Here is a 25775-nt window from a genome sequence, read left to right on the forward strand (position 1 = left end):
CGTGTGGGTTTCCTCCGGGTGCTCCGGTTTCCCCCACAGTCCAAAGACATGCAGGTTAGGTTAACTGGTGACTCTAAATTGACCGTGAGTGTGAATGGTTGTCTGTGTCTATGTGTCAGCCCTGTGATGACCTGGCGACTTGTCCAGGGTGTACCCTGCCTTTCGCCCATAGTCAGCTGGGATAGGCTCCAGCTTGCCTGCGACCCTGTAGAAGGATAAAGCGGCTAGAGATAATGAATGAATGAATGAATGAATGAATGAATAATAATTTCAATTTATATAGCGCCTTTCTCTTTCGCCCATAGTCAGCTGGGATAGGCTCCAGCTTGCCTGCGACCCCATAGAACAAGCGGCTAGAGATAATGAGATGAGATGAGATAGCGCCTTTCTCAAAACCCAAGGTCGCTTTTTTTTTGGGGAAAAAAAAAAGTCCACCAAATAGAGGTCAGGATGCCATTCCAATGGTGTAGCAGCCACAGTCCCACCAAGAGTCGCATGAAAACAAGTCCCACACCGCCAGCACAGCCGCTGCGCCGCCGCCGGGCAACATCACTCGGAACACCACGCCATGGATCCACAAAGCAAGCACAGACGCACCGCCACGCAGAGCGCTGGTATGTCCCAAACCGCCTGCACAGCCGCTGCAACACCACCGAGCAACATCGCTCGGAACACAGCGCCAAGCACTAAAGCACTGCTGCACAGAGCGCTGGACAACCACGATGTTAAAATGAGCAACGAGCTCATTGCAGTCCATAGCTAGGAGCACAGGCACCACCCACGGCAAACCAAGGCTTGGAGGGAACCGACGCCCAAAACTGGGTCCGGAGCTACACCACAACCGGTGGACAAAAACACTCAAACAAAAACAAACATCAAACTACACAAACACAAAAAAAGGGAGGGGAAAAAAAGCTCCAAAGACATTTTTGGAGCCAGAGGTCAAGTGACAATGTCACCCTAAATCCAACATAAATAATTTCCATTGTTGGATGGCATTACAACTCTTGTATCACATGTCTGCTGTTGAAGACCACTCGGTGAGCAAAATGAGGAAATGAGTTTCCTGTGAGGATTTGAAGAACAGTCAGTTTTTGTGAGGAATAAAAGGCCACTTATAAACACAATCAGGAACTAACAGGATATCCATCACCTGTGGAGAGAGCCCTCCAGCACAGACACTGCTATTACTGGCCTTTTACAATGACCCTTCTATACCCACCACCAAAACACACCAAACATGTCATTATGGGAGTGCATGCTTCAAACAAAGCAACACACTTGACTGAGTTTTGCCAGCTGCTATCTGGTAAAGCAGCTATTTCCTCGTAAAAAATGTGTGATAGGGTCACAGCCTAGCAGAACTATTCTCCACTTCCAAGTATTTTATCGCATCTTAAATGTGTATCTTCAACCTACTTCCAATCTCTATAGTCATGCAAACAGCTCAACAATGTAGACTGGAATGTGATACATTCTTGGCAAAACTGTTATCAACTGTAAAATGTTTCTATTGTCTCATAAATGGGCATTTCCTGAAAAAGCGGAAATAAATTATCTACAACCTTGATGTCTGTTTTATGGAATGGAGGATTTTCAGGAAAACAATGGACAAAATGGGATTGGACATGCCTTAAAATATAGAGTTAAAAATTATTTATATATATTGGCTATATAATAGACGTATAGAAAAATGTGAGTTCAAAGATAAAAACAACAACTTAATATGTAACTAAAATGTGAGATGTTCTTTCTGCCATGTGATTTACTAAACCTAATCTAACCCTAACCCTATCATTCACAGATTTTTTTTTTTTTGGTAAATCAACCAATCCTATGCACACTGAGATACTATACACTGCATGAAATTTATAGTACAGCAAAATCATGGATACTGAACCTCCCTTCAGAAACTATAATTATATACAGTACAATGCAAAAATCACCCTATCCTGTTTTAGTACAAACTTTATCCAGTTTTATTGTATGACTTTGTCCTACATTATTGAGTTAGGACAAAAACATTCAAGATACCAGTTTTCAGACGGAAAAAAAAGATAAAAAAAGATTAAAAAAAAAACATAATGAAGGTTGCTGGGTATTGCTGCAAAAATAAGGAGCAAGTGTGAAAACTCCAGAAGTTTCCAGAAGAACTAATCTGGTTCTTCAGGATGCTCAGTAAAACTTACAGCTCATTTCCTTATAAAACTGCACAAACTGTACCTGAGACTACTTTTTTTAAGCAAAAGGCTCTTCACACCAAATATTGGCTTTGTTTCATTGCTATTTAATGCTCTTTATAGTATTTTATGTAGAAACATTTAAGTTCGTTGTTGCTGATGAAGGCATCTTTACTCTACAGCATTTCTTTGCATATGCCTAAGACTTTTCCACAGAAGGTTCCTACAGTCATTATAGTTACAGGCTACAGAGCCTGACTCGGACATAAATAATATATTTAGCCATAAAACACACTCTGCTGACCTTGAAGGCAATGAAACACTGCAGCAACCAGGTAAATCCTGAACATGGGCGCTGCTCTCCTCACGCGCTCACCGGAGAAATAAAATTTGCCAAAAGGTTTAATGCATCGCTGTCGCTGATAACCGACTTCCGGTAGGAAACAAGTTTTACACAAGTAGGTGTTACGCTAAATATAACAAGTTTATCAACGTCCAATCGATATAAAACATCACACTTAAGTCCGTTAATAGGTTGAGAAGCGTCTCTCTCTCTCTCTCTCTCTCTCCGGATCTGGGACACTCCCCACACAGCCGGAGAGGCGCGAGCGCAGGTCACATCACAGCCACGGCGCCTATCAGCCTCCCATCATCACAGAGTTTGTACAGAGTTCAATTCTATATGGAAGCCCGTTTCAGCCACCATAATAATGAAATAATGGTTTAATAATTATGACTTTCTATCTCATAATTATGATGTTCTATCTCATCATAATGACTTAGTATCTCATAATTACGTCTTCTTCCAGCTTGTCCCACTTATGCATGTGGGGTGCCATGTCTGCCATGTCATATTAATTGGAGCATAGTTTTACATTGGATGCCCTTCCTTCCACAACACTCCCATTTTCCAGGATTGGGACCAGAACCAAACAGTGGCTGGGTTCCCAGACCATCAACCATTCACACACACACCTATGGGCAATTTAGAATAGCCAGTTAACCTAACTGCATGCCTTTGGACTGTGGGGGAAACCAGAGCACCCAGAGGAAACCCACATAGACACAAGGAGGACAGGCAACTCCACACAGAAAGGCCCACATCGGCCACTGGGCTCGAAGCCAGAACCTTCTTGCTGTGAGGCAACAGTGCTAACCACTACACCACCGTGTTGCCCCAGTATCTCATAATTACTGTTAATTGCTAACTCATAATAATGACTTATGACTCACTAGCTCATAATTATCTCATAATTATAACTTAGTATCTCATTATTCTTTGATTTCTCATAATAATGAGATAATGCTCTCATAATTATCACTTTCTATCTCATAATTATGATTTTCAATCTCATAAATGTGATTCTATCTTATACTGACTTATGACTTACTATCTCATAATTATGATTTAGTATCTCGTAATTATTACTTGATTTCTCATAATAATGCCTCTTATATAATAATGAGATAGTAAGCCATAATTGTCAGAAAATATTCTTATTATACTGACATATGGTATCATATGAGATACATTCCCATTATTGACTTACTATGTGACTCCTCCCCCCCTCAAATAACCTAAACAGGCTTCCATTTACAACCCCAATTCCAAAAAAGTTGGGACAAATTGTAAATAAAAACGGAATGCAATGATGTGGAAGTTTCAAAATTCCATATTTTATTCAGAATAGAAAACATAGATGACATATCAAATGTTTAAACTGAGAAAATGTGTCATTTAAAGAGAAAAATTAGATGAGTTTAAATTTCATGACAACACCACATCTCAAAAAAGTTGGGACAAGGCCATGTTTACCACTGTGAGACATCCCCTTTTCTCTTTACAACAGTCTGTAAACGTCTGGGGACTGAGGAGACAAGTTGCTCAAGTTTAGGGATAGGAATGTTAACCCATTCTTGTCTAATGTAGGATTCTAGTTGCTCAACTGTCTTAGGTCTTTTTTGTCGTATCTTCCGTTTCATGATGCGCCAAATGCTTTCTATGGGTGAAAGATCTGGATTGCAGGCTGGCCAGTTCAGTACCTGGACCCTTCTTCTACGCAGCCATGATGCTGTAATTGATGCAGTATGTGGTTTGGCATTGTCATGTTGGAAAATGCAAGGTCTTCCCTGAAAGAGACGTCGTCTGGATGGGAGCATATGTTGCTCTAGAACCTGGATATACCTTTCAGCATTGATGGTGTCTTTCCAGATGTGTAAGCTGCCCATGCCACATGCACTAATGCAACCCCATACCATCAGAGATGCAGGCTTCTGAACTGAGCGCTGATAACAACTTGGGTCGTCCTTCTCTTTAGTCTGAATGACATGGCGTCCCTGATTTCCATAAAGAACTTCAAATTTTGATTCATCTGACCACAGAACAGTTTTCCACTTTGCCACAGTCCATTTTAAATGAGCCTTGGCCCAGAGAAGACATCTGCGCTTCTGGATCATGTTTAGATACGGCTTCTTCTTTGAACGATAGAGTTTTAGCTGGCAACGGCGGATGGCACGGTGAATTGTGTTTACAGATAATGTTCTCTGGAAATATTCCTGAGCCCATTTTGTGATTTCCAGTACAGAAGCATGCCTGTATGTGATGCAGTGCCGTCTAAGGGCCCGAAGATCACGGGCACCCAGTATGGTTTTCCGCCCTTGACCCTTATGCACAGAGATTCTTCCAGATTCTCTGAATCTTTTGATGATATTATGCACTGTAGATGATGATATGTTCAAACTCTTTGCAATTTTACACTTTCGAACTTCTTTCTGATATTGCTCCACTATTTGTCAGTGCAGAATTAGGGGGATTGGTGATCCTCTTCCCATCTTTACTTCTGAGAGCCGCTGCCACTCCAAGATGCTCTTTTTACACCCAGTCATGTTAATGACCTATTGCCAATTGACCTAATGAGTTGCAATTTGGTCCTCCAGCTGTTCCTTTTTTGTACCTTTAACTTTTCCAGCCTCTTATTGCCCCTGTCCCAACTTTTTTGAGATGTGTTGCTGTCATGAAATTTAAAATGAGCCAATATTTAGCATGAAATTTCAAAATGTCTCACTTTCGATATTTGATATGTTGTCTATGTTCTACTGTGAATACAATATCAGTTTTTGAGATTTGTAAATTATTGCATTCCATTTTTAATTACAATTTGTACTTTGTCCCAACTTTTTTGGAATCGGGGTTGTAATTCCAATATACTAGGAGTTTGGTGGTAGGTGTTGTTGTTCTTGTCCTTGTTTTGTCCACCTTGTCTAAGTTTTCTTGCTATTAATAAAACAAAATTCCCTAAAGCATGATACACAGAGGTGGTAATACTTGAGTAATTGTACTTCATGACTACCCTTGAGTTTTGGGGGCATTTACTGTATACATTACTTGTACATTAATAATACATTTTTTATTTACATTTCACTTTTTTGCACCCAGTCATGTTAATCAATGTAGGAAAAAAAATCAAGAATCATGCCAATTTGTCATCTGCAGTGACATTCTCATGTTATACAATGTAGTAAATGCTAGCCTATAGCTACCCATGTGTGTTCGAATATGGATAATGCTGGGATCAGACTACACAATATATTTGTTTTTCTGGGTCTTGACGGCCCAGAGTTGGTGGCTTCTGAATAGGTAGTCCTCGAGGAATCCTCTTAGCGCGCACGTACTCACTCAGTATTGTGTCATGTAAGACATAGCGAGTTTTCTTAAACGACAACTGTTTAAATTTACGATTTAAATCCGCTGTTGTAGCAGCTGTTGAGAAACTTTCAGTGAGAGCAGTCCGTGGAAAAAGTATATTCTCAATATCTGCTTCTAAGAAGGTGCGCGTTTGTGCATAATTGTCCATAAGACTGTTAATTTCGGCAAAATTGGCCATCGTAAACCATCTACTAAAGATGGTGGCAGCAGAATACCCAAACAATAAGTAACGTGCTTTCCAATGGAGGTACCGCACCTTTAAATTTGATACCTGGTGGGTGCGTAAGTTCCAATAGAATAACTAGAAACAAACAAAAGGAACTCACACACCTATATGCCGATGTAATAATGTACTTTTATTACATATTAAAACAACAAAAAAGTGCTACCCAAGTGAAAAGTGCAAACGTTTCGGTCACAATCAGACCATCCTCAGTGCAAACATTAAAAATAAAGACACACCCATATATAGACAAGGCCACGTACACGGAAGACAGGTAGTAGGCCTACAACCAAACATGAATACAGGTTAGGGTGCATGGATAAAGACATCCTATCATCAGTACCGTTCCTGTTATGATTTAACTAATGACATAATTTATAGTCATGATACATGTCATAAGGAAAGAAAATAATAAAAATAAAAACATTAAAAAAAATATGAAAAACTTCGGACAAACATCAGAAAATTTATAACATGTAATTCTATCAATGTGATCTACCTCCTAAGCTGTCCCTGTGGTCTACAATATGTGGGGTGCACCCGCAGACAGTTGAGAATCCGTCTCAATGAACATCGGAGCGCGATATATAGGGGGGACTCCAAATCGCCAGTTGCAAGACACTTCAATGAAGCTAAACATTTGGCTAATGATCTTAAATTTGTTGGCATTGATAGAGTTCTCCCCAATTGTCGTAGTAGCTGTACTAGCCAGTCTTTACTGAGATGTGAGGCCAGATGGATTTTTTATTTAAAAACATTGCAACCGAATGGATTGAATGATGATTTTGACTTGACTTGTTTTTTATGAATAGTTTGTATACTTAGTCTTATGCTTATTGTCCGATGTTTTTCATATTTTTTTTTTATGTTTTTATTTTTATTATTATTATTATTTTCTTTCGGGCGGCACGGTGGTGTAGTGGTTAGCGCTGTCGCCTCACAGCAAGAAGGTCCTGGGTTTGAGCCCCGGGGCCGGCGAGGGCCTTTCTGTGTGGAGTTTGCATGTTCTCCCCGTGTCCGCGTGGGTTTCCTCCGGGTGCTCCGGTTTCCCCCACAGTCCAAAGACATGCAGGTTAGGTTGACTGGTGACTCTAAATTGACCGTAGGTGTGAGTGTGAATGGTTGTCTGTGTCTATGTGTCAGCCCTGTGATGACCTGGCGACTTGTCCAGGGTGTACCCTGCCTTTCGCCCGTAGTCAGCTGGGATAGGCTCCAGCTTGCCTGCGACCCTGTAGAAGGATAAAGCGGCTAGAGATAATGAGATGAGATTATTTTCTTTCCTTATGACATGTATCATGACTATAAATTATGTCATTAGTTAAATCATAACAGGAACGGTACTGATGATAGGATGTCTTTATCCATGCACCCTAACCTGTATTCAAGTTTGGTTGTAGGCCTACTACCTGTCTTCCATGTACGTGGCCTTGTCTATATATGGGCGTGTCTTTATTTTTAATGTTTGCACTGAGGATGGTCTGATTGTGACCGAAACGTTTGCACTTTTCACTTGGGTAGCACTTTTTTGTTGTTTTAATATGTAATAAAAGTACATTATTACATCGGCATATAGGTGTGCGAGTTCCTTTTGTTTGTTTCTAGTTTTTCATGCTGGTCACCATGTCAGATTAAGCAATCATAGTGCCATAAATTATTGCTGTGTATTGGTCAGGAGACTGGCAGCACTACAAGTTTGACCCTGATCAATCATCGTTCACATCCTTGCATGTCATCTAGGAGGAGTGTTAAGAAATTGTCAATCATGGCTATCCAGGAACACTTCATAGGGTTTGTCAAACTAGGTGAGAAAATACAAAAAATTCTGACATGCTACACTTTTCATTGTGGTGTCATGGGGCATCCCAGACTCCACATCACTGTTCTTCGATGATGTTACACTAAGGCCCATTCATTCATTTTATTCCAAATTTCCAATGCTGGAATAAAATAATGAGAGTTTTGCTCGAGTTGTGGCACACTCCCGTCATCTTGATTGTTTGGCGTAAGGTGGTCAGGATAGTTGTGTTAGTCTTTTTCTTGTCTTGACATTCTGATAAAATCAATCCTTATGACATCAACAAATCAAATTTCAATAACATGACTTAGAAAAACATCTTCTCCAAGTTCATCATATTCAAATATTGTATGAATACAGCAGGTGAAGTAAAATTAACCACATATTAAGAGTTTGGTTCAAAAATGCAATAAATCCACTGTAATACAGTGTCTTGCAAAAGTATTCATCCCCCTTGGTGTTTGTCCTGTTCTGTCACATTACAAGCTGGAATGAAAATTGATTTTTGGGGGGTTAGCATCTCCCATTTATAGATTTACACAACATGTCTACCACTTTAAAGGTGAAAATTGTTGTTTTATTGTGACACAAACAATAATTAAGATGAAAAAAAAAACAGAAATCTGGAGTGTGCATAAGTATTCAACCCCTCAAAGTCAATACTTTGTAAAGCCACCTTTTGCTGCAATTACAGCTGCAAGTCTTGCCCATTCCTCAAGGCAAAACTGCTCCAACTCCTCCAAGTTAGATGGGTTGTGTTGGTTTACAGCAATCTTCAAGTTATGCCACAGATTCTCAACTAGATTGAGGTCTAGGCTTTACCTAAGCCATTCCAATACATTTAAATGTTTCCCTTTAAACCACTCCAGTGTAGCTTTAGCAGTATGTTTAGGGTCATTGTCCTGCTGTAACGTGAACCTTCGTCCCAGTCTCAAATGTCTGGCTGACTCAAGCAGGTTTTCCTCCAGAATTGCCCTTTATTTAGTGCCATCCATATTTCCTTCAGTCCTGACCAGCTTTCATGTCCCTGCAGATGAAAAATATCTCCACAGCATGATGCTGCCACCACCATGCTTCACTGTGGGAATAGTGTTCTCAGAGAGTTGGGTTTGCGCCATACACGGCATTTCCTATGATGGCCAAAAATATCCATTTTTGTCACAGTCCGGTCCAGTCCATCCATGCCTGAGTTTGTGGGACTTCCATGCCGGATCCGGGACAGGAATTTAGTCCTGCCCTGCTGGAGGCCATCTTCCCTGAAGCGGCACTCCCACACCTGCTACTACTCCTTTCCCATCAGCCAGGGCCTACTTAAGAGCTGTTTGAAGCTACTCCAGTTGCCAGACTGTCTCTTGCAGACTTTCCTCACCTTGCTACAGCCCTTTGGTATTGTGAGTTCTTGATTCCCCCTGCCTGTATCATTCCATGTTTTTTTGCCTAGTTTTCTGTCCAGCTTTTACTCCTGTTCTACCTGCCTGTTCCTTTGGATTGTGCTTTTTTGCTTCCTCTGCCTGGGTTTCCCTTGTCCCTGTTTTCTTCAGTTTTTGTGAAGATTTTTCTGTCCTGTTTTTGTCCCTGACTGTGCCTGCCTGCTCTTCTGTGTTTTGACCTCTTGGCCCATTCTTTGACCATCGATTTTGCCTGAGCCCTATTGTACCTCTGCCCTGTACTTCATTAAAGAAGTTTCCTTTTGTACACTGCTTGTCTTGAGTCTGTTCTTGGGTCCTCACTTCACCTCAGCTCGCCATTTCTGACAGCACAGTCTGGACAGCATGGACCCAGCAGATTTCGCCCAGCTAAGAGCAGCAGTGCAAAAGCAGGGAGCTCTCCTTGGGACCCACCAACAGGACATCCAACAGGTGAACCAAAACCTTGTCGCCATCTCTAACACTGTCAATCTTCTTGCCACTCAGCTACAACAGCTTCAAGTAACGTCTGCTCCTACACAACCCCCTTCGCCTACCGCCCCTCCTGCTCCAGCCCTCTTCAGGGAGCCGAGACTTCCCGCCCCACAGCCATACGACGGAGAACCAGGTACCTGCCGATCATTCTGCTCTCAATGCTCGCTAACCCTTGAGCTTCAACCACTGGCCTTCCCCACAGAGCGTTCCTGAGTAGCCTACACCATCACTCTCCTCACTGGCAAAGCTACGGAGTGGGGATGCCAATGCACCATGCTGCACCATCTTCAAGAATTTCACAGAGGAGATGAGGCAAACCTTTGACCGCTCTCTGTCTGGCAGAGAGGTAGCAAGAGAAATCATGGGGCTGCGGCAGGGTGCCCGGTCCGCTTTTGACTATGCTATTGAGTTTCACACTTTGGCGGCATCTTGTGGCTGGAATGAGAATGCCTTGTTTGATGCATTTTTGAATGGGCTGTCAGACTCCATCAAGGATGAACTGGTCTCATGAGAACTGCCACCTGATCTCCCCGGTCTCATGGACCTCACCAGTTGTATTGACTCCTGGATCAGACAGCGGGTGAAAGAAAGAAGTCTGACTAGTGTTGCTCCCCCTCAGCCTCCCATTTCCTCCATTGAGCCAATGCAGGTAGACTGAGTCCACATCTCACCTGAGGAACGACAGCGCCGTCGGGATATGAGGGCATGTTTTTATCACGGACAGCTGGGGCATTACTGCCAATCTTGCCCTTTAAAAGGAAGAGCCTACCAGTGAGTTTAGGGGCCCTGGTGGGCAATGTCCAGAATCAGCCCCCTACTGATCGACCGCTACTCCCAGTGGTCATTATCCATGGCAATCAGCCCCATGACCTCCAGGTTCTCATTGATTCAGGGGCTGACAGAAACCTGATCTGCTCGACCATTGCCAAGCACTTGGGGATTCCACTACTGGCTCTGAACCTGTCCTTCACTGTCCTGACCCTTAACAGTACTGGTCTGACCACTATCACCCATAAAATAGCCCCGGTCACCTTAAGAATTTCGGGCAACCACTCTGAATCCATCCAGTTTTTCATCATGAGCAACCCCCATGTGCCCATAGTTCTTGGCACAGGTCCCTGGCTAAAGGCCTCTGCATGCTCTTGCGACAAGGCTTTCACAGATAGCTTTTCGCAGACAGTTGTAATTTATCATTGAGCGGGGAGTAATAGGCGTGTGCGATGTTATTCACCGCCACAACGCAAGGGGGCGCGAAGTCGCGAAATCGCTAGGAGTATTTGGTTGGTGTGGTTAGTGGAGTGTTTATCCTCCGGTTACTTATAATGACTAGAACTGGAGTCGTATAGATGTATGTACTTCCTCACTTCCTCGATCAACCGCTCTTCGTGCTGCTCCATCTTCGCTCGTGTTTTTAAAAATGGCGGTAGTGAAAAAAAACCAAACCGGGAAAGTAGGGAAGCGGAAGTGCGTGTACAGCAGATGTAGAGTGGACCAATCAGAGCCCTCTTGTCTGCGAGGCTTCTGCGGTGGTCACAATTTTTGGGAGGTGCGCGCAGAGCGTCTGCGAAGGGGGGGGCTACGCAGATGCCATCTGCGAGGACTGCATTGTCAGCATAAATTGGCCTTAACTCTACATATCCCCCATGTCAACTGAACTAACAACACCATTTTAGGATGGAGTCAATTCTGTTTATCGTCATGCCTGAGATCTGCCCTCCCTCACGCCGAGCTGCTCCAGCCCACCATTAGTGAATATCCTGACCTCTCTAATATGCCTCCTGAGTATAATGATTTAAAACCTGTGTTCAGCAAGTCTCAAGCTGTTTCCCTTCCTCCCCATAGGCCCTATGACTGTGGAATTGACCTTCTCCCTGGGACTGCACCACCTAAGGGGTGACTTTACTCACTCTCTCTCCTTCTGAAAGGCAAGCCATGGATAAATACATCAGAGTCCTTAGCAGCTGGAACTATTCATCCCTCCTCTTCTCCTGCAGGGGCAGGATTCTTTTTTGTGGAGAAGGACAAATCCTTGCGCCCTTGCATTGATTGCCGGGGACTAAATGACATCACCATCAAGAACCGTTACCCCCTACGTCTCATGACCACGGCGTTTGAGTTACTCCAGGGAGCCCAGATTTTCACCAAGCTAGACCTGCGCAATGCTTACCACCTCATGAGGATCAGGGAAGGGGACGAATGGAAGACGGCGTTCAACACCCCCACGGGCCATTACAAATATCTCATGGTCCCGTTCGGCCTGACTAAAGCTCCTGTGGTTTTCCAGGCCCTTGTTAATGATGTCCTGAAGGACTACCTTAACCTTTTTGTTTTTGTTTATCTGGACAATATATTGATATTTTCCCAGTCCCTTGATGAACACAGCATCCACGTCAGGCAGGTCCTTCAATTACTCCTAGAAAATAAACTCTTTGTTAAGGCCGAGAAATGCGAGTTCCATAGAAGCTCTGTCTCCTTTCTGGGTTTCATTATCTCCCCTGCACAGATTCAGATGGACCCCCTGAAACTCAAGGCAGTTGCTGACTAGCCCACCCCATCCTCTCAGCGAGAACTCCAGCAGTTTCTTGAGTTTGCGAGTTTCTACAGGCAATTCATCAGGAACTTTAGTATGGTGGCTGGGCCCCTCATGGCTCTAACTTCCACCAAGGTCCCTTTCAGCTGGGGGGAAGGGGCCAAGAAGGCGTTCTCAGAGCTCAAACAAAGGTTCACGTCAGCACCCATACTCACCATTCCAGATCCGTCCCGGCAGTTCATGGTTGAGGTCAACGCTTCAGAGTCAGGGGTCGGAGCCATATTATCCCAAAGATCGGCTAGTGACAACAAGCTTCATCCTTGCTCCTTCTTCTCTTGTCAGCTTTCCCCCTCTGAGAGAAACTACGACGTTGGCAATAGGGAACTGTTGGCCATGAAACTGGCCTTGGAAGAATGGAGACATTGGCTGGAGGGGTCAGACCTTCCCTTCATCGTATGGACAGATCACAAGAACCTCGAATACCTCAGGACTGCCAAGAGCCTCAATTCTCGCCAGGCCCGATGATCTCTCTTCTTTTCTTGCTTCAAGTTCACACTTTCCTTCCACCCAGGCTCCAAGAATGGTAAGGCCAATGCCTTGTCCAGAATGTTCTCTCCCCTCCAGGAGGACTCGACCTCCCCTGAGACCATCCTTCCTCCATGGTGTCTGGTGGGGGCCGCTCTGTTAGAGGTGGAAACCCTGGTCCAGAAGGCCCATGAGCAGGACCCAGGGCCAGTAATGCACCTCCTAACCATCTTTTTGTTCCTGTTTCTGTGTGGGCACAGGTGTTGCAGTGGGGTCATGGTTCCAGAATGGCATGCCACCCAGGAGCAGCCCGGACTCTGGGGCTCATCTGACAACATTTTTGGTGGCCATTCATCAAGGAGGACGTCCAGAGGTTTGTGGCAGCTTGCTACATCTGCGCCAGGAACAAGACTGGCAACAGACCTTCTGCTGGCCTGCTGCGACCCCTTCCTGTTCCCCATCAACCCTGGTCACACATAGCCCTGGATGTCGTCACAGGACTCCCTAATTCAGGTGGCAATACTTGTATCTTCACTGTTGTCGACCGTTTTTCTAAAGCTGTTCATTTTATCCCTCTGCCCAAGCTTCCCACCACCAAAGAGACCGCTGAATTGCTGATACTCCATGTTTTTCGTCTACACAGACTCCCCTCAGACATCGTGTCAGACCGCAGACCACAGTTCTCTGCCTAATTCTGGAAAGCTTTCTGTAAACTCATTGGTGCTTCTCGCAGTCTGTCTTCAGGTTTCCACCCTCAGACCAATGGACAGATGGAATGGGTCAACCAGGAGCTGGAAGTGGCCCTCAGGTGCATGGTGTCCAAGGATGCGGCCTCCTGGAGCAAGAACCTTCCTTGGATAGAGTACACTCACAACTCCTTACCCACCTCTGCTACAGGTCTTTCCCCCTTCCAGTGCTCTCTAGGTTATCAGCCACCACTCTTCCCCGTCCAAGAAGTCATCGATGTGCCCTCTGCCCAGGTGTTTGTGTGCCACTGCAGGAGAATGGGGCATTGACCAGGAAAAAGCTCCCACGTTCTGTCAAGATGTTTAAAGAGCAAGCCGACAAACACCGCTCAGCAGCTCCCATCTATCGGGTGGGGCAGCAGGTGATGCTCCACTCGCCAACTGCCCCTCAAGATGGTCTCCCACAAATTGGTTCCCAGGTTCATTGGGCCTTTCCCTGTCTCCAAGGTAATTAATCCCTGCTCTGTAAGACTGTCTCTGCCCATAACCATGTACCGTATTCACCCAACTTTCCATGTCTCCCAAGTCAAACCCCTCGTCTCCAGTTCCCTGAGGCACTTCCTAAGGTGCCTGGAGGCACCCATTGAAGGGGGGGGTACTGCCACAGTCCAGTCCATCCATGCCTGAGTTTGTGGGACTTCCACGCCGGCTCCAGGCTGGATCCGGGACAGGAATTCAGTCCTGCCCTGCTGGGGGCCATCTTCCCTGAAGCGGCACTCCCACACCTGCTACCACTCCTCTCCCATCAGCCAGGGCCTACTTAAGAGCTGTTTGGAGCTACTCTTGTTGCCAGACTGTCTCTTGCAGACTTTCCTCACCTTGCTACACCCCTTTGGTATTGTGAGTTCTCGATTCCCCCTGCCTGTATTGTTCTGTTTTTTTGCCTAGTTTTCTGTCCAGTTTTTGTCCCTGTTCTACCTGCCTGTTCCTTTGGATTGTCTTTTTTTTTTTTGCTTCCTCTGCCTGGGTTTCCCTTGTCCCTGTTTTCTTCAGTTTTTGTGAAGATTTTTCTGTCCTGTTTTTGTCTCTGACCGTGCCTGCCTGCTCTTCTGTGTTTTGACCTCTTGGCCTGTTCTTTGACCACTGATTTTGCCTGAGCCCTATTGTACCTCTGCCCTGTACTTCATTAAAGAAGTTTCCTTTTGTACACTGCCTGTCTTGAGTCTGCTCTTGGGTCCTCACTTCACCTCAGCTCACCATTTCTGACAATTTTAGTCTCATTTGACCACAGAATCATCCTCCATGTGTCTGGGGAGTCTGCCACATGCTGTTTTTTTCTGGCCACTCTTCCATAAAGCCCTGCTCTGTGGAGCGTATAGCTTAAAGTGGTCCTATGGACAGATACTCCCATCTCCGCAGTGGATCTTTGCAGCTCCTTCAGTGTTCTCTTTGGTGCCTTTGGTGCATCTCTGATTAATGTCCTCCTTGCCTGGTCTGTGAGTTTTGGTGAGCAGCCTTGTCTTGTCAGGTTTGTAGTGGTGCCATTTTCTTTCCATTTTGCCATAATGGATTTAATGGTGCTCCTTGGAATATTCAAAGTTTGGGATTTTTTTTTTAAAATAATCCAACCCTGCTCTATACTTCTTCACAACTTTTGTCTCTGACATGTTTGGAGTGCTCCTTGGTTTTCATGGTTTTCATGGCTTCCTTAGTAGTGCTGCAGAGTCAGGGTCCTTCCAGAATAGGTTGATTTATACAGACATCATGTGACAGATCATGTGACACTTTGATTGCACACAGGTGGATCTTAATCAACTAATTATGCGACTTGTGAAGTGAATTTGTTGGACCAGCTCTTATTTAGGGGTTTCATACGAAAGGGGGTGAATACCTATACACACTCCAGATTTCTGTTTTTTCATCTTAATTATTGCTTGTGTCACAATAAAACAACAATTTGCACCTTTTAAAGTGGGAGGGATGTTGTGTAAATCAAATGGTGCTAACCCTCCAAAAATCAATTTTAATTCCCGCTTAACAGGACAAACACCAAGGGGGATAAAGACTTTTGCAAGACACTGTAGACCGCAGAAATTTTTTAAATTTTCTTTACCAAAAAATTGGTAGCATGAAAAACCACTATTTTCTATTTGAAATTTTAATACAACACTATGTAGTTGTAATAACCTTAAAAATTCAAATCTAGATTTTGATTTTTAACATTTTTTTTATCAATGTATTTTTATTGAGCTTTCAAACATATACAAAGAAAGTAAACATTAAGGACAGAATTAAAGGAAATATAAGACATTACAAAAAACAACAACCTACAAACCAAAACAAAAAAGACACACAAGATAAAAGATACACAAGAAAATCCCACAAAGTAGTTACCTACTTATCTTACATATAGGGTACATTACACAGAGTCAAGGTGTATTGTCAGCTGTTCCACATAAGAAATAAAGGGATACCATACTACATCAAACTTGCCCATTGATCCATTCAATGTGTACCTAATCTTTTCAACCTTAAGGAAAAACATGACATCACATATCCATTTGCCAAAGGAGGGAGGTTTGTCATTTTTCCAATTTAAAAGAATGAGTCGCCGTGTTAAAAGTGAGGAGTTGGCAGTACAGTTTAATTGGGGCTTTTGTAGGGGAAGATCCTCTGATGGTACACCAAAGAGTCCAATAAAAGGACAGGGATCAATATTTAGGCCTGAAATTGCTGAATATATTTCAAATATTGAGGACCAGAATGAGGTTAGACTGGAGCATGACCAAAATGTGTGGAAAAGAGTAGCAGGTGCTTGCCTACATCTGTCATAAATAGGATTAACCTCTGGGTAGATTTTGGATAACTTAACCTTAGACATGTGGAGCCTGCGCACAATCTTAAACTGAATTAAACTATGCCTCGCACAAATGGAAGAGGAATGGATTCTTTGAAGTATGTTAGACCATTGATCATCTGTAATATTTATACCCATATCCTTCTCCCAGTTATCTTTTATTATCATCAATGAACAGCCTTCCATGTCAAATATACTTGTGTAGAACCTTGATATAGTTCCCCTAATCTCAGGCTGCGCCTCTAGGATTGCATCCAAAGAAGATGTCTCTGGTAATGAGGGGAACTGATTAAAATGACTCTGTACAAAATGTCTGACTTGCAGATATCTGAAAAAAATATTTGCTAGCAAAGCAAATATTTGTCTAACCTGATTAAATGACATGAAAATGCCATCCTTATACAACGTCCTAATATTCAAAACCCCATTTTTAAACCACTGAATGAATAATAATAATAATAATAGTTTGGTTTTATATAGCGCCTTTCAAAATACCCAAGGTCGCTTAACAAGGTGTCAGTGTAGAAGTGTGTGTGTGGGTGCATATAAGTGTGTGCGTGTGTGCTTGTGGAAACTAGGAGCCAAAGGCCTCCATGAAGAGATGGGTTTTAAGGTGTTTTTTAAACGCTGCCAGTGAATGTACTTTCTAACAGAGAAGCTGGAACTAGATGGTTGGCCATAACTAGAGCATAAACCGACATGGAGACTAGTCTATAGTGTTTACGAAACTGAGACCAGATCTTTAGGGAATGAAGCACTACTGGATTCTGGCAGGGCTGAGGTGAATGTAAAGGAATGGATGAACACAAAAGAGCTGAAAGTGAGATTGGACTGCAAGAGTTAGATTCAATTTGTAACCAGACTGGAAGATCCATGAGGGATGAGTCCCAAAGCCAATACAATAGGCATTTGATGTTGGCAGCCCAATAATAAATTTGAAAATTTGGTCGAGTCATCCCACCATATATTTTTGGCCTTTGTAAGAACAATTTCCTAATCCTTGGCATTGTATTATTCCAAATGAAAGATGAAACAACACTGTCAAGTTTTGTAAAGAATGTTTTTGTAAGAAAACATGGAATACATTGAAAAATAAATAAGAATTTGGGAAGGATGTTCATTTTAATTATACTAATACACCCAGCTAAAGATAAAGGCAGTGTGGACCAGCGGGTGAGATCCTATTGGGTACGCTCCAAAAGTGGGGTGAAATTAGCCTTCACAAGCTGAGAGTGAGACTCTGTAACAGACACGCCAAGGTAATTTAGTTTATCATTGGTCACTTTGAATGGTAAAGAATGAAATGTGATTCATCTAGCAGCTGTATTAATAGGGAGGAGCTTACTTTTGCCAAGATTAAGCGTATAGCCAGAGAAGCTACCCAAAACTTTTAGGGTAGTAAGAATATGTGGGATAGATGTCACAGGGTCAGATACATAGAGAAGGACATCATCCACATATAAGGAAATTTTGTGCTCCTTATTTGCTCTTAAGATTTCCTTAATATCTGTATACTGCCTAATGGTAGCTGCAAGAGGTTCCATAACCAGTGCAAAAAGTAATGGGGACAGGGGGCAGCCCTGTCTAGTCCTGTGCTGAAGAGGAAAATATGGTGAACAAGTGTCATTAGTTCTAACTGAAGCCAAAGGGGAGGTGTACAACAATTGAACCCAAGAAATAAAAGTGTTCCCGAAACCAAACTGCTTAAGAACATAAAACAAATAATTCCATCCCACACGATCAAAAGCTTTCTCAGCATCCAGAGATAAAAGTGCCTCTGAACACTGAGACGAGGACGATATGTAAAGGATATTAAATACACGCCTGATATTAAAAAAAATAATTGTCTATTTTTGATAAATCCAGTTTGGTCACATGACAAAAGGGAGGGCAAAACAGACTCAAGACGGAGAGCCAACACCTTAGCCAGTATCTTAATGTCAACGTTAAGGAGACTTATGGGATGGTAGGAGGAACAATTAAGGGGATCCTTGTCCTTTTTCAAAAGCAAAGATATTGATGCCTGGGGTAGGGTTGGGGGGATGCACTGGGATGCAGCTGAAAACTTTATAAAATTCTGTAGGAAAGCCATCTGGGCCAGGACATTTTCCACTCTGCATTAATGTGATGGCTTTATTAATCTCATCTAGAGAGAAAGGGCTATCTAAAGATGTTATGTTCTCATCCATGGTTGGTATGTCCAGACCTACAAAAAATGTATCCATTACTCTCCAGTCAGAAGGGTGTTCAGCGGTATATAAATTACAATAAAAATCACTAAACTGCTTATTGATTTCTAAAGGGTCTGATAATAATCCTGTTTCAGACTCAATTTGATCAATTACATGAGTAGTGGATGTCTCTCTCAGACTGTAAGCAAGAGCTCTGCTTGGTTTCTCTCCATGTTCATAGGACATATGTCTGGTTTTTAACAAGGCCCATTCCCCCTGTCCAGTTGAAAGCATGTCAAATGTCATTCATTGTTTATACAGCTCTGGGGTTGGGGCAGCAGCATAGGCCCTGTCTACTCCAAAGATAAGTTCTGAAAGTTCAGTTTGTCTGGCCATTCGCGCTTTGTGGACAGAAGCATTATAGGAGATAATATGCCCCCTCAGGTAAGCTTTAAGGGCCTCCCAAAGCAAGGAAGGGGAAGTCTCTTTGTTTACATTCGTTTCTAAAAATATGTCTATGTAAACATTAATAAAGGCAATAAATGATTCATCTGACAAAAGTAGTGGGTTGAGTCTCCATCTGAATCTGCTAGGTCTGTAGTTGGGGAAGATCAAAATGAATGTTACAGGGGCATGATCAGATATCACAATACTGTTATAATCACATTCTTTAACCAGTGGAAGTAAGGACTTGTGTATAAAGAAATAATCTATGCGTGAATAAGTATGGTGAACAAGTGAAAAAAAGAATATACTCTCCTCGTAGGATAAAGGAATCTCCATGGAAAAAGAGTTGATGATGCTCATCAGGCTGGAAAAGGTTACAAAATCATCTCTAAAGAGTTTGGACTCCACCAATCCACAGTCAGACAGATTGTGTACAAATGGAGGAAATTCAAGACCATTGTTACCTTCCCCAGGAGTGGTCGACCAACAAATGGCCCTTTTCCACTACCCTTTTTCAGCTCACTTCGGCTCGCTTCAGCTCACTTCAGCCCGACACGGCTCGCGTTTCGACTACCTCAGAACAGCACGACTCAGCTCGCTTCAGCCCTGCTTAGCACCCAAAACTCGCACGGTTTTGGAGTAGGGCTGAAGCGAGCCAAACCGAGCTGAGTGAGGCTAGGGGCGTGAGCAGACACTCCCCTGTGCACTGATCGGTGAGGAGGAGTGTCCTCACACGTCCACACATGCCCCGCGAGCATGCTGGGATCTGTAAACACCGTAAACCCGGAAGAAGAAGAATTACGAATTACGAGAATTTCTGAAGCCTTATGCGCCTTGCCTCATCTATACGCTCTTGCCAGTATCTGTTGGCGTTGTCGGTGACAACAAGCCACAGCACCAAGACCAGCAACACTAACGACTCCATGTCCTCCATGTTTATTGTTTACTATCCAGGTCGTGAGACTACCACTTAAAAGATCACTGATGTCACTGTTTGCGCCGCTTAACGACATCACGTGATGTCCACCCACTTTCGCTAACTCCACCCAATGTGTCCACCCACTTCCAGCCAGCACGGTTCAGCGCAGTTGTAGTCAAAATGCAACTCCAACAGCCCCACTCAGCTCGACTCAGCACAGCACGGCTCAGCCCGACTCAGCCGCGTTTGTAGTGGAAAAGCAGCAAAAGATCACTCTAAGAGCAAGGCATGTAATAGTCGGCGAGGTCACAAAGGACCCCAGGGTAACTTCTAAGCAACTGAACGCCTCTCTCACATTGGCTAATGTTAATATTCATGAGTCCACCATCAGGAGAAGACTGAACAACAATGGTGTGCATGGCAAGGTTGCATAGAGAAAAACACTGCTCTCCTAAAAGAACATTGCTGCTCATCTGCAGTTTGCTAAAGATCACGTGGACAAGCCAGAAGGCTATTGGAAGAATGTTTTGTGGATGGCTGAGACCAAAATAGAACTTTTTGGTTTAAATGAGAAGTGTTATGTTTGGAAAAAGGAAAACACTGCATTCCAGCATAAGAACCTTATCCCATCTGTGAAACATGGTGGTGGTGGTGGTGGTAGTATCATGGTTTGGGCCTGTTTTGCTGCATCTGGGCCAGGATGGCTTGCCATCATTGATGGAACAATGAATTCTGAATTATACCAGCGAATTCTAAAGGAAAATGTCAGGACATCTGTCCATGAACTGAATCTCAAGAGAAGGGGTGGGTTATGCATTAAGACAATGACCCTAAGCACACAAGTCGTTCTACCAAAGAATGGTTAAAGAAGAATAAAGTTAATGTTTTGGAATGGCCATGTCAAAGTCCTGACCTTAATCCAATCAAAATGTTGTGGAAGGACCTGAAGCGAGCAGTTCATGTGAGGAAACCCACCAACATCCCAGAGTTGAAGCTGTTCTGTATGGAGGAATGGGCTAAAATTCCTCCAAGCCGGTGTGCAGGACTGATCAACAGTTACCAGAAATGTTTAGTTGCAGTTATTGCTGCACAAGGGGGTCACACCACCCTAGTAACAGAGGACGTAAAGGGAACGTTAGAATTTGGTTCTCTAAAGGTTAGGTTATAACCAAACCAAAAACTACCATTTAAAGAACGTTCCCTTTGGTTACAGCAAAAACCAAACAAAGGCTAACGTTCCTTGAACTTTTAGGGAACCACTCATATGAAACGTTAGCCAGTAGTTGCACTGCTACCACCACACAATGTTATGCTTGGCTGTTTTTTGGTTGTTCTGAGAACCAGTGCTGACAGTTTTTGTTTCCTTGATATTTTACACTAGGCCAGCCTAGTGTGACATTATTCATTAATTTCTCCTGTTCATTTTTATGGTAGGGCTAAATTGGACCAAAGTGCAAATAGAGTAAAATACAAAAAGGTATGATATTTGTTTTAAATTCATTGAAATGGAGACATACACAAAAGTAGGTCTAACTTACAAAGAGTGCAAAGAGTACCATACAAAGTGAATTATATTGCAAGTTGCATTCCAAATGGGGTTCCCCATTCATTGTGTGTGTGGTAGGCAAGAGCCTAATTACCTGATAATGCAAGCCATTGGTACGCTGCTATTAAGATTCCACATATTAAATGGCTGATTAGCTGGCCATTGCATTTTATCTTTTGCAAACTTGTTTAAAGACAACATTATTGGTGCTGGATTTGGTGGACCCCTTGCATTTGTGGCCTTAAAAAACAATATTTCAAATTATATCCCGCAGTACAACAGTTTTTTTCCCCCTAATGATTTGGTATGTTCTCTCCTTTTTCTCTTGGCTATGAAAAACTGTGTGCATATCACTGTATTAGTGCAGCCTTCATTCATTGTTTCTCCATTCATTGTTTTTATAGCATATTAATTGAACCAAAGCTGAAATAGAAAGAGTAAAGTAGGCTACAATAAAATAAGTACAGATGTCTCAAGTTGTTTTAAGTTGTTTTAAATTCAGTGAAATGCAGACACACATAAGTAGGCCAAGAGCCTAATTACTTGATAATGACAGCCATTGTTAGGCTACTGCTATTCAGATTCCACACATTAAATGGCTGATTAGCTGGCCATTGCATTTTATCTTTTGCAAACTGGTTTAAAGACAACATTTATTGATGCTGAGTTTTGTGGACCCATTGTATTTGTGGCCTTAAAAAACAATATTTCAATTTTTATCCTGCAGTACAACACAGTTTTTTCCCCTAATGACTTGGTATGTTCTCTCCTTGTTTCTCTTGGCTATGAAAAACTGAGCATATCACTGTATTAGTGCAGCCCACAGACCTAAAGTAAACTATACTGGCAGTCGGTCACGTGGTACCAGAATCTGCGGCCACCATTTTTGGCTACCCCAGACTTTACTCCAGACTTCGCACAGCAAACTGTTATTGCTGTGTAGCCTATAAAAAAATCGGCATGCAATGTGAAAATCCCTCCGAAAATAAATAAAATACTGTTAAACAACTCACAGCTGAGTTAGTCTGGGGTAAGATGGCGTCCAGTTTCCACCTAGTGTTTAGAACAGGCGCTGCCAGTCTAGTTCATTTTAGGTCTGTGGTGCAGCCTTCATTCATTGTTTCTCCATTCATTGTTTTTATAGCACATTAATTGAACCAAAGCTGAAATAGAAAGAGTAAAGTACGCTACAATAAAATAAGTATATATGTCGCAAGTTGTATTAAGTCAAGTAGACTACAATAAAAAATAAAATGTAGATGTCTCAATAAGTATTCCAAACTGAGTTTTAAATTCACACAAAACACTAGACCAAGAGCAATTAAGCTTAGCCTACTTGCTAATGACAGCCATTAGAGGCACATGAAATGGCTGGGCTATTAAAGCCATTGTGTGTGCATGGCTGCCGTAATAAGGCGTAAGTACTTCATACACACTTGTTGATGTTCACACAGGAAAAGTGTATTGGGTATAAAACTAAAATGAATTTCATCTCAATTCTACCTGTAGTCCTGGAGGAACGAAAGAGGCTCCTATTGAGGATGACGGATGACACAAAAAGAAGTAAGTACTATATACACACATTTTCACATATGACAAGTATATTATGTTCAAAAACTAAAATGAATTCTATCACAAATGTACCTAGCCATGGAAGAGCACATGGGGCGAATGACTAGGAGAATGGAGGCTATGGAGAGGAGGATGGAGGCTATGGAAAGGAGGATGGAGGGTATGTAGAGGAAGTCAGAGACATTGGAGGCTGCTGTGGTCTTGAACTCGCCTCAGCCTCCTCTGCAGGAAGATGTGCTGTTGGGCCTATGCAGCACAGTGGAGGAGCTGGAGGAGCTAGACAGGAGTCTGGCTCAACCAGAAAGAAGGAACCAAATGGTAATTAATTGGACATAATTATATATGAAATAAATTGTCATTGGTAATGTATTGATTTGGCTAATGAAAGTAGACCACATAAGCTCTCCAAATTCATTTTCATTGTATACTTATGTTTTTCTTGTTTTTGTTTGTTTTTTTGTAAAAACGTTTCCTTGAAAGCCTGGGAGGGGCGAATCAGGGGGCAGCCATTCGTCGCATTCTACGCCAGGTGGCTACCAACAATGTCCTGGTGCAGTACAGCCTGAGGGGGAGGAGAGCAAAAAAGCCTTTCCAGAACTTAATCCTTTGCAAAATTATAACGGGTAAGTGTTCATACATTTTTCAAATCAGTGTTATGCCAAGTTTGACTGAGATTTAAATGTGTAACTTTTTTTTTTACTTCTATTTGTAGAGGCCTGCATGCAGAACTTCCCTGGCAAGAAGGTAGCTGATATTGAGGAGTGCATTGGGCATGCACTGAAGTTTGCACCACACAGACGGTAAATTAAACTTAAGTCTTTTATCAATCGCTGAATATTCACAATAATTAAATGAAACGTTGGCACTAAGTTGGTGTTAAACATTTTGTTTCTTATTCTTTTTAGGTCAGCTGGTCCTCAAGATTGAAGACGTACACCAACTTCTATGCACACGCACCCGTTTTTGGCATTTCTAAAATTTTTCTTATTTTTTGCCTTTATTGTATTTTATTAAGAAATAGTTTTCATAATTGTCTATAGTTGTCAGATGTTTTATAATGTATAACAATGTTGCACTGTGTTGCTGATGTCCTTAATGTTGTATTCTTGACATTTTTTTCTATTAAACTTTCTAGTCCTGCAACATTTTCCTGGTCATTCATCACTGCTTATATGTTCTGAAGTAAATAGTTGTCATGCAACCAAAACTTTTACAATGAATTACATACTACAGAAATATGACAACATTATGGTGAGGGAAAGAACATCGGGGGAACACTGAGGGAACCAAACATGTAACCAACAAGGTTACTAGAATGTTGTAGGGGAACCTTGTGGGAACCAACACATAATAAACAAGGTTGGGGGAACATCAGGAGCACGTCTAGGGAACCAAACATGTAAGGTTATGGGAACGATATGGAAACGTTGAGGGAACAAACATGACATGAACAAGGATAAAGGGACGGTGTGAGAATGGTGAGGGAACCAAATGGGAACCACATGAGTAACGTTCTGGGAACCAAAATTAAACTTTCCTGCCAACCAAGTGACAACCTAAACAGAACCAAAAATGACTTTCAGGGAATGTAGCCGGAACCAAACTGGAACCAAAGGCTAGTGTTCCAGGAACGTTCTGGGAACCAAAAATTGTTAGTAGGGCAGAAAGCATAGGTTCACATACTTTTACCACTCACAGATATGTAATCTTGGATCAGTTTCCTCAATAAATAAATGACCAAGTATAATATTTTTGTCTCATTTGTTTAACTGGGATCACTTTATCTACTTTTAGGACTTGTGTGAAAATCTGATGATGTTTTATGTCATATTTATGCAGAAATATAGAAAATTCTAAAGGGTTCACAAACTTTCAAGCATCACTGTATATTAGACTATTATTAGTATACTCTTTTTTTCTCTATAATATTTATAATATATACACCACACTTTTTACTCTATAATATTTTCAACACCCATTGTGTTTTAACAGTTCCCGAACTACACAGTTTTTTTTTTTTTTTTTTTGTTAGAGGCTACAAGGCCCTTATTATTTAGAAAAATACTTTAAAATCAATTTACCATCAATTCTATGACTCACTGGTCCTTATTTCATTGCAGGTACATCAGAGTTTGTTTATTTCATGTTTTTGAACATAGAACAGCCATGCACTTTAGCAAAAACAGGAAAGCAAAGTCCAAGACAATACATGGAAATACCTCCGGTTCCCTGAATACTGATACAGATTGAGATCCATATCACAGTTATTGTATGCTATGAATTATTATAAGGTACATTTATGCCAGTTCAAGTTATTTTTAAAAAAAAGTGCTTTAAGTCACAAAATTAGCATAACAAATAAAAAAAACCCTATTACAACAACAATATACTTTTTGTAGTTTGTGATTGTGTTATTATGCCATCTGTTGACTTGAATGTGGTCTAAAGTATTTTTAAACCTAAAATTGCAGTGAATTTATTATTTTAGACTGCATATAATACACTGAACTGTAATGTAACTTTATCAAAACATCTATGAGACATCCTCACTGAAAACATTTAAGGCAGGAAAATTATATCTGATACATTTAAGACACAGTTACTTTCAAGCTGATGTAAACATTGAAGTGAGAGAACAGATTGAGAGGATAGAAAGCAAAGTGTCAGAGAAAAATAAGCAATGGCAGTTCATTTTCCTTTGAGAAAGACCTAAATAA

General features: G+C 42.1%; 1 protein-coding gene and 1 long non-coding RNA gene across 5 annotated transcripts in view; one reads left to right on the forward strand and one right to left on the reverse strand.

Annotated features, from left to right (window-relative positions):
• Positions 1 to 25775, reverse strand: part of robo4 (roundabout, axon guidance receptor, homolog 4 (Drosophila)) — a 129719-nt gene that overhangs the window by 102118 nt on the left and 1826 nt on the right. Inside the window, exon 1 of one of the 4 annotated variants that reach the window (XM_060909275.1) lies at positions 2485 to 2756. The exons of the other annotated variants lie outside the window; for them this stretch is intronic. Within the exon in view, the coding sequence (XP_060765258.1) occupies positions 2485 to 2530 (46 nt within the window). The 5' untranslated portion in view covers positions 2531 to 2756. Of the gene's footprint in view, positions 1 to 2484; positions 2757 to 25775 lie in introns of those variants that run through there. 4 annotated transcript variants of the gene reach the window in all.
• Positions 23617 to 24112, forward strand: LOC132873673 (uncharacterized). The gene is made up of 3 exons (XR_009651586.1): positions 23617 to 23681; positions 23771 to 23858; positions 23964 to 24112. It is a non-coding gene; the product is annotated as an uncharacterized LOC132873673 (long non-coding RNA).

Source organism: Neoarius graeffei, chromosome 25, assembly GCF_027579695.1.
Source record: "Neoarius graeffei isolate fNeoGra1 chromosome 25, fNeoGra1.pri, whole genome shotgun sequence".
In the NCBI taxonomy this organism is placed as follows: Eukaryota; Metazoa; Chordata; class Actinopteri; order Siluriformes; family Ariidae; genus Neoarius; species Neoarius graeffei.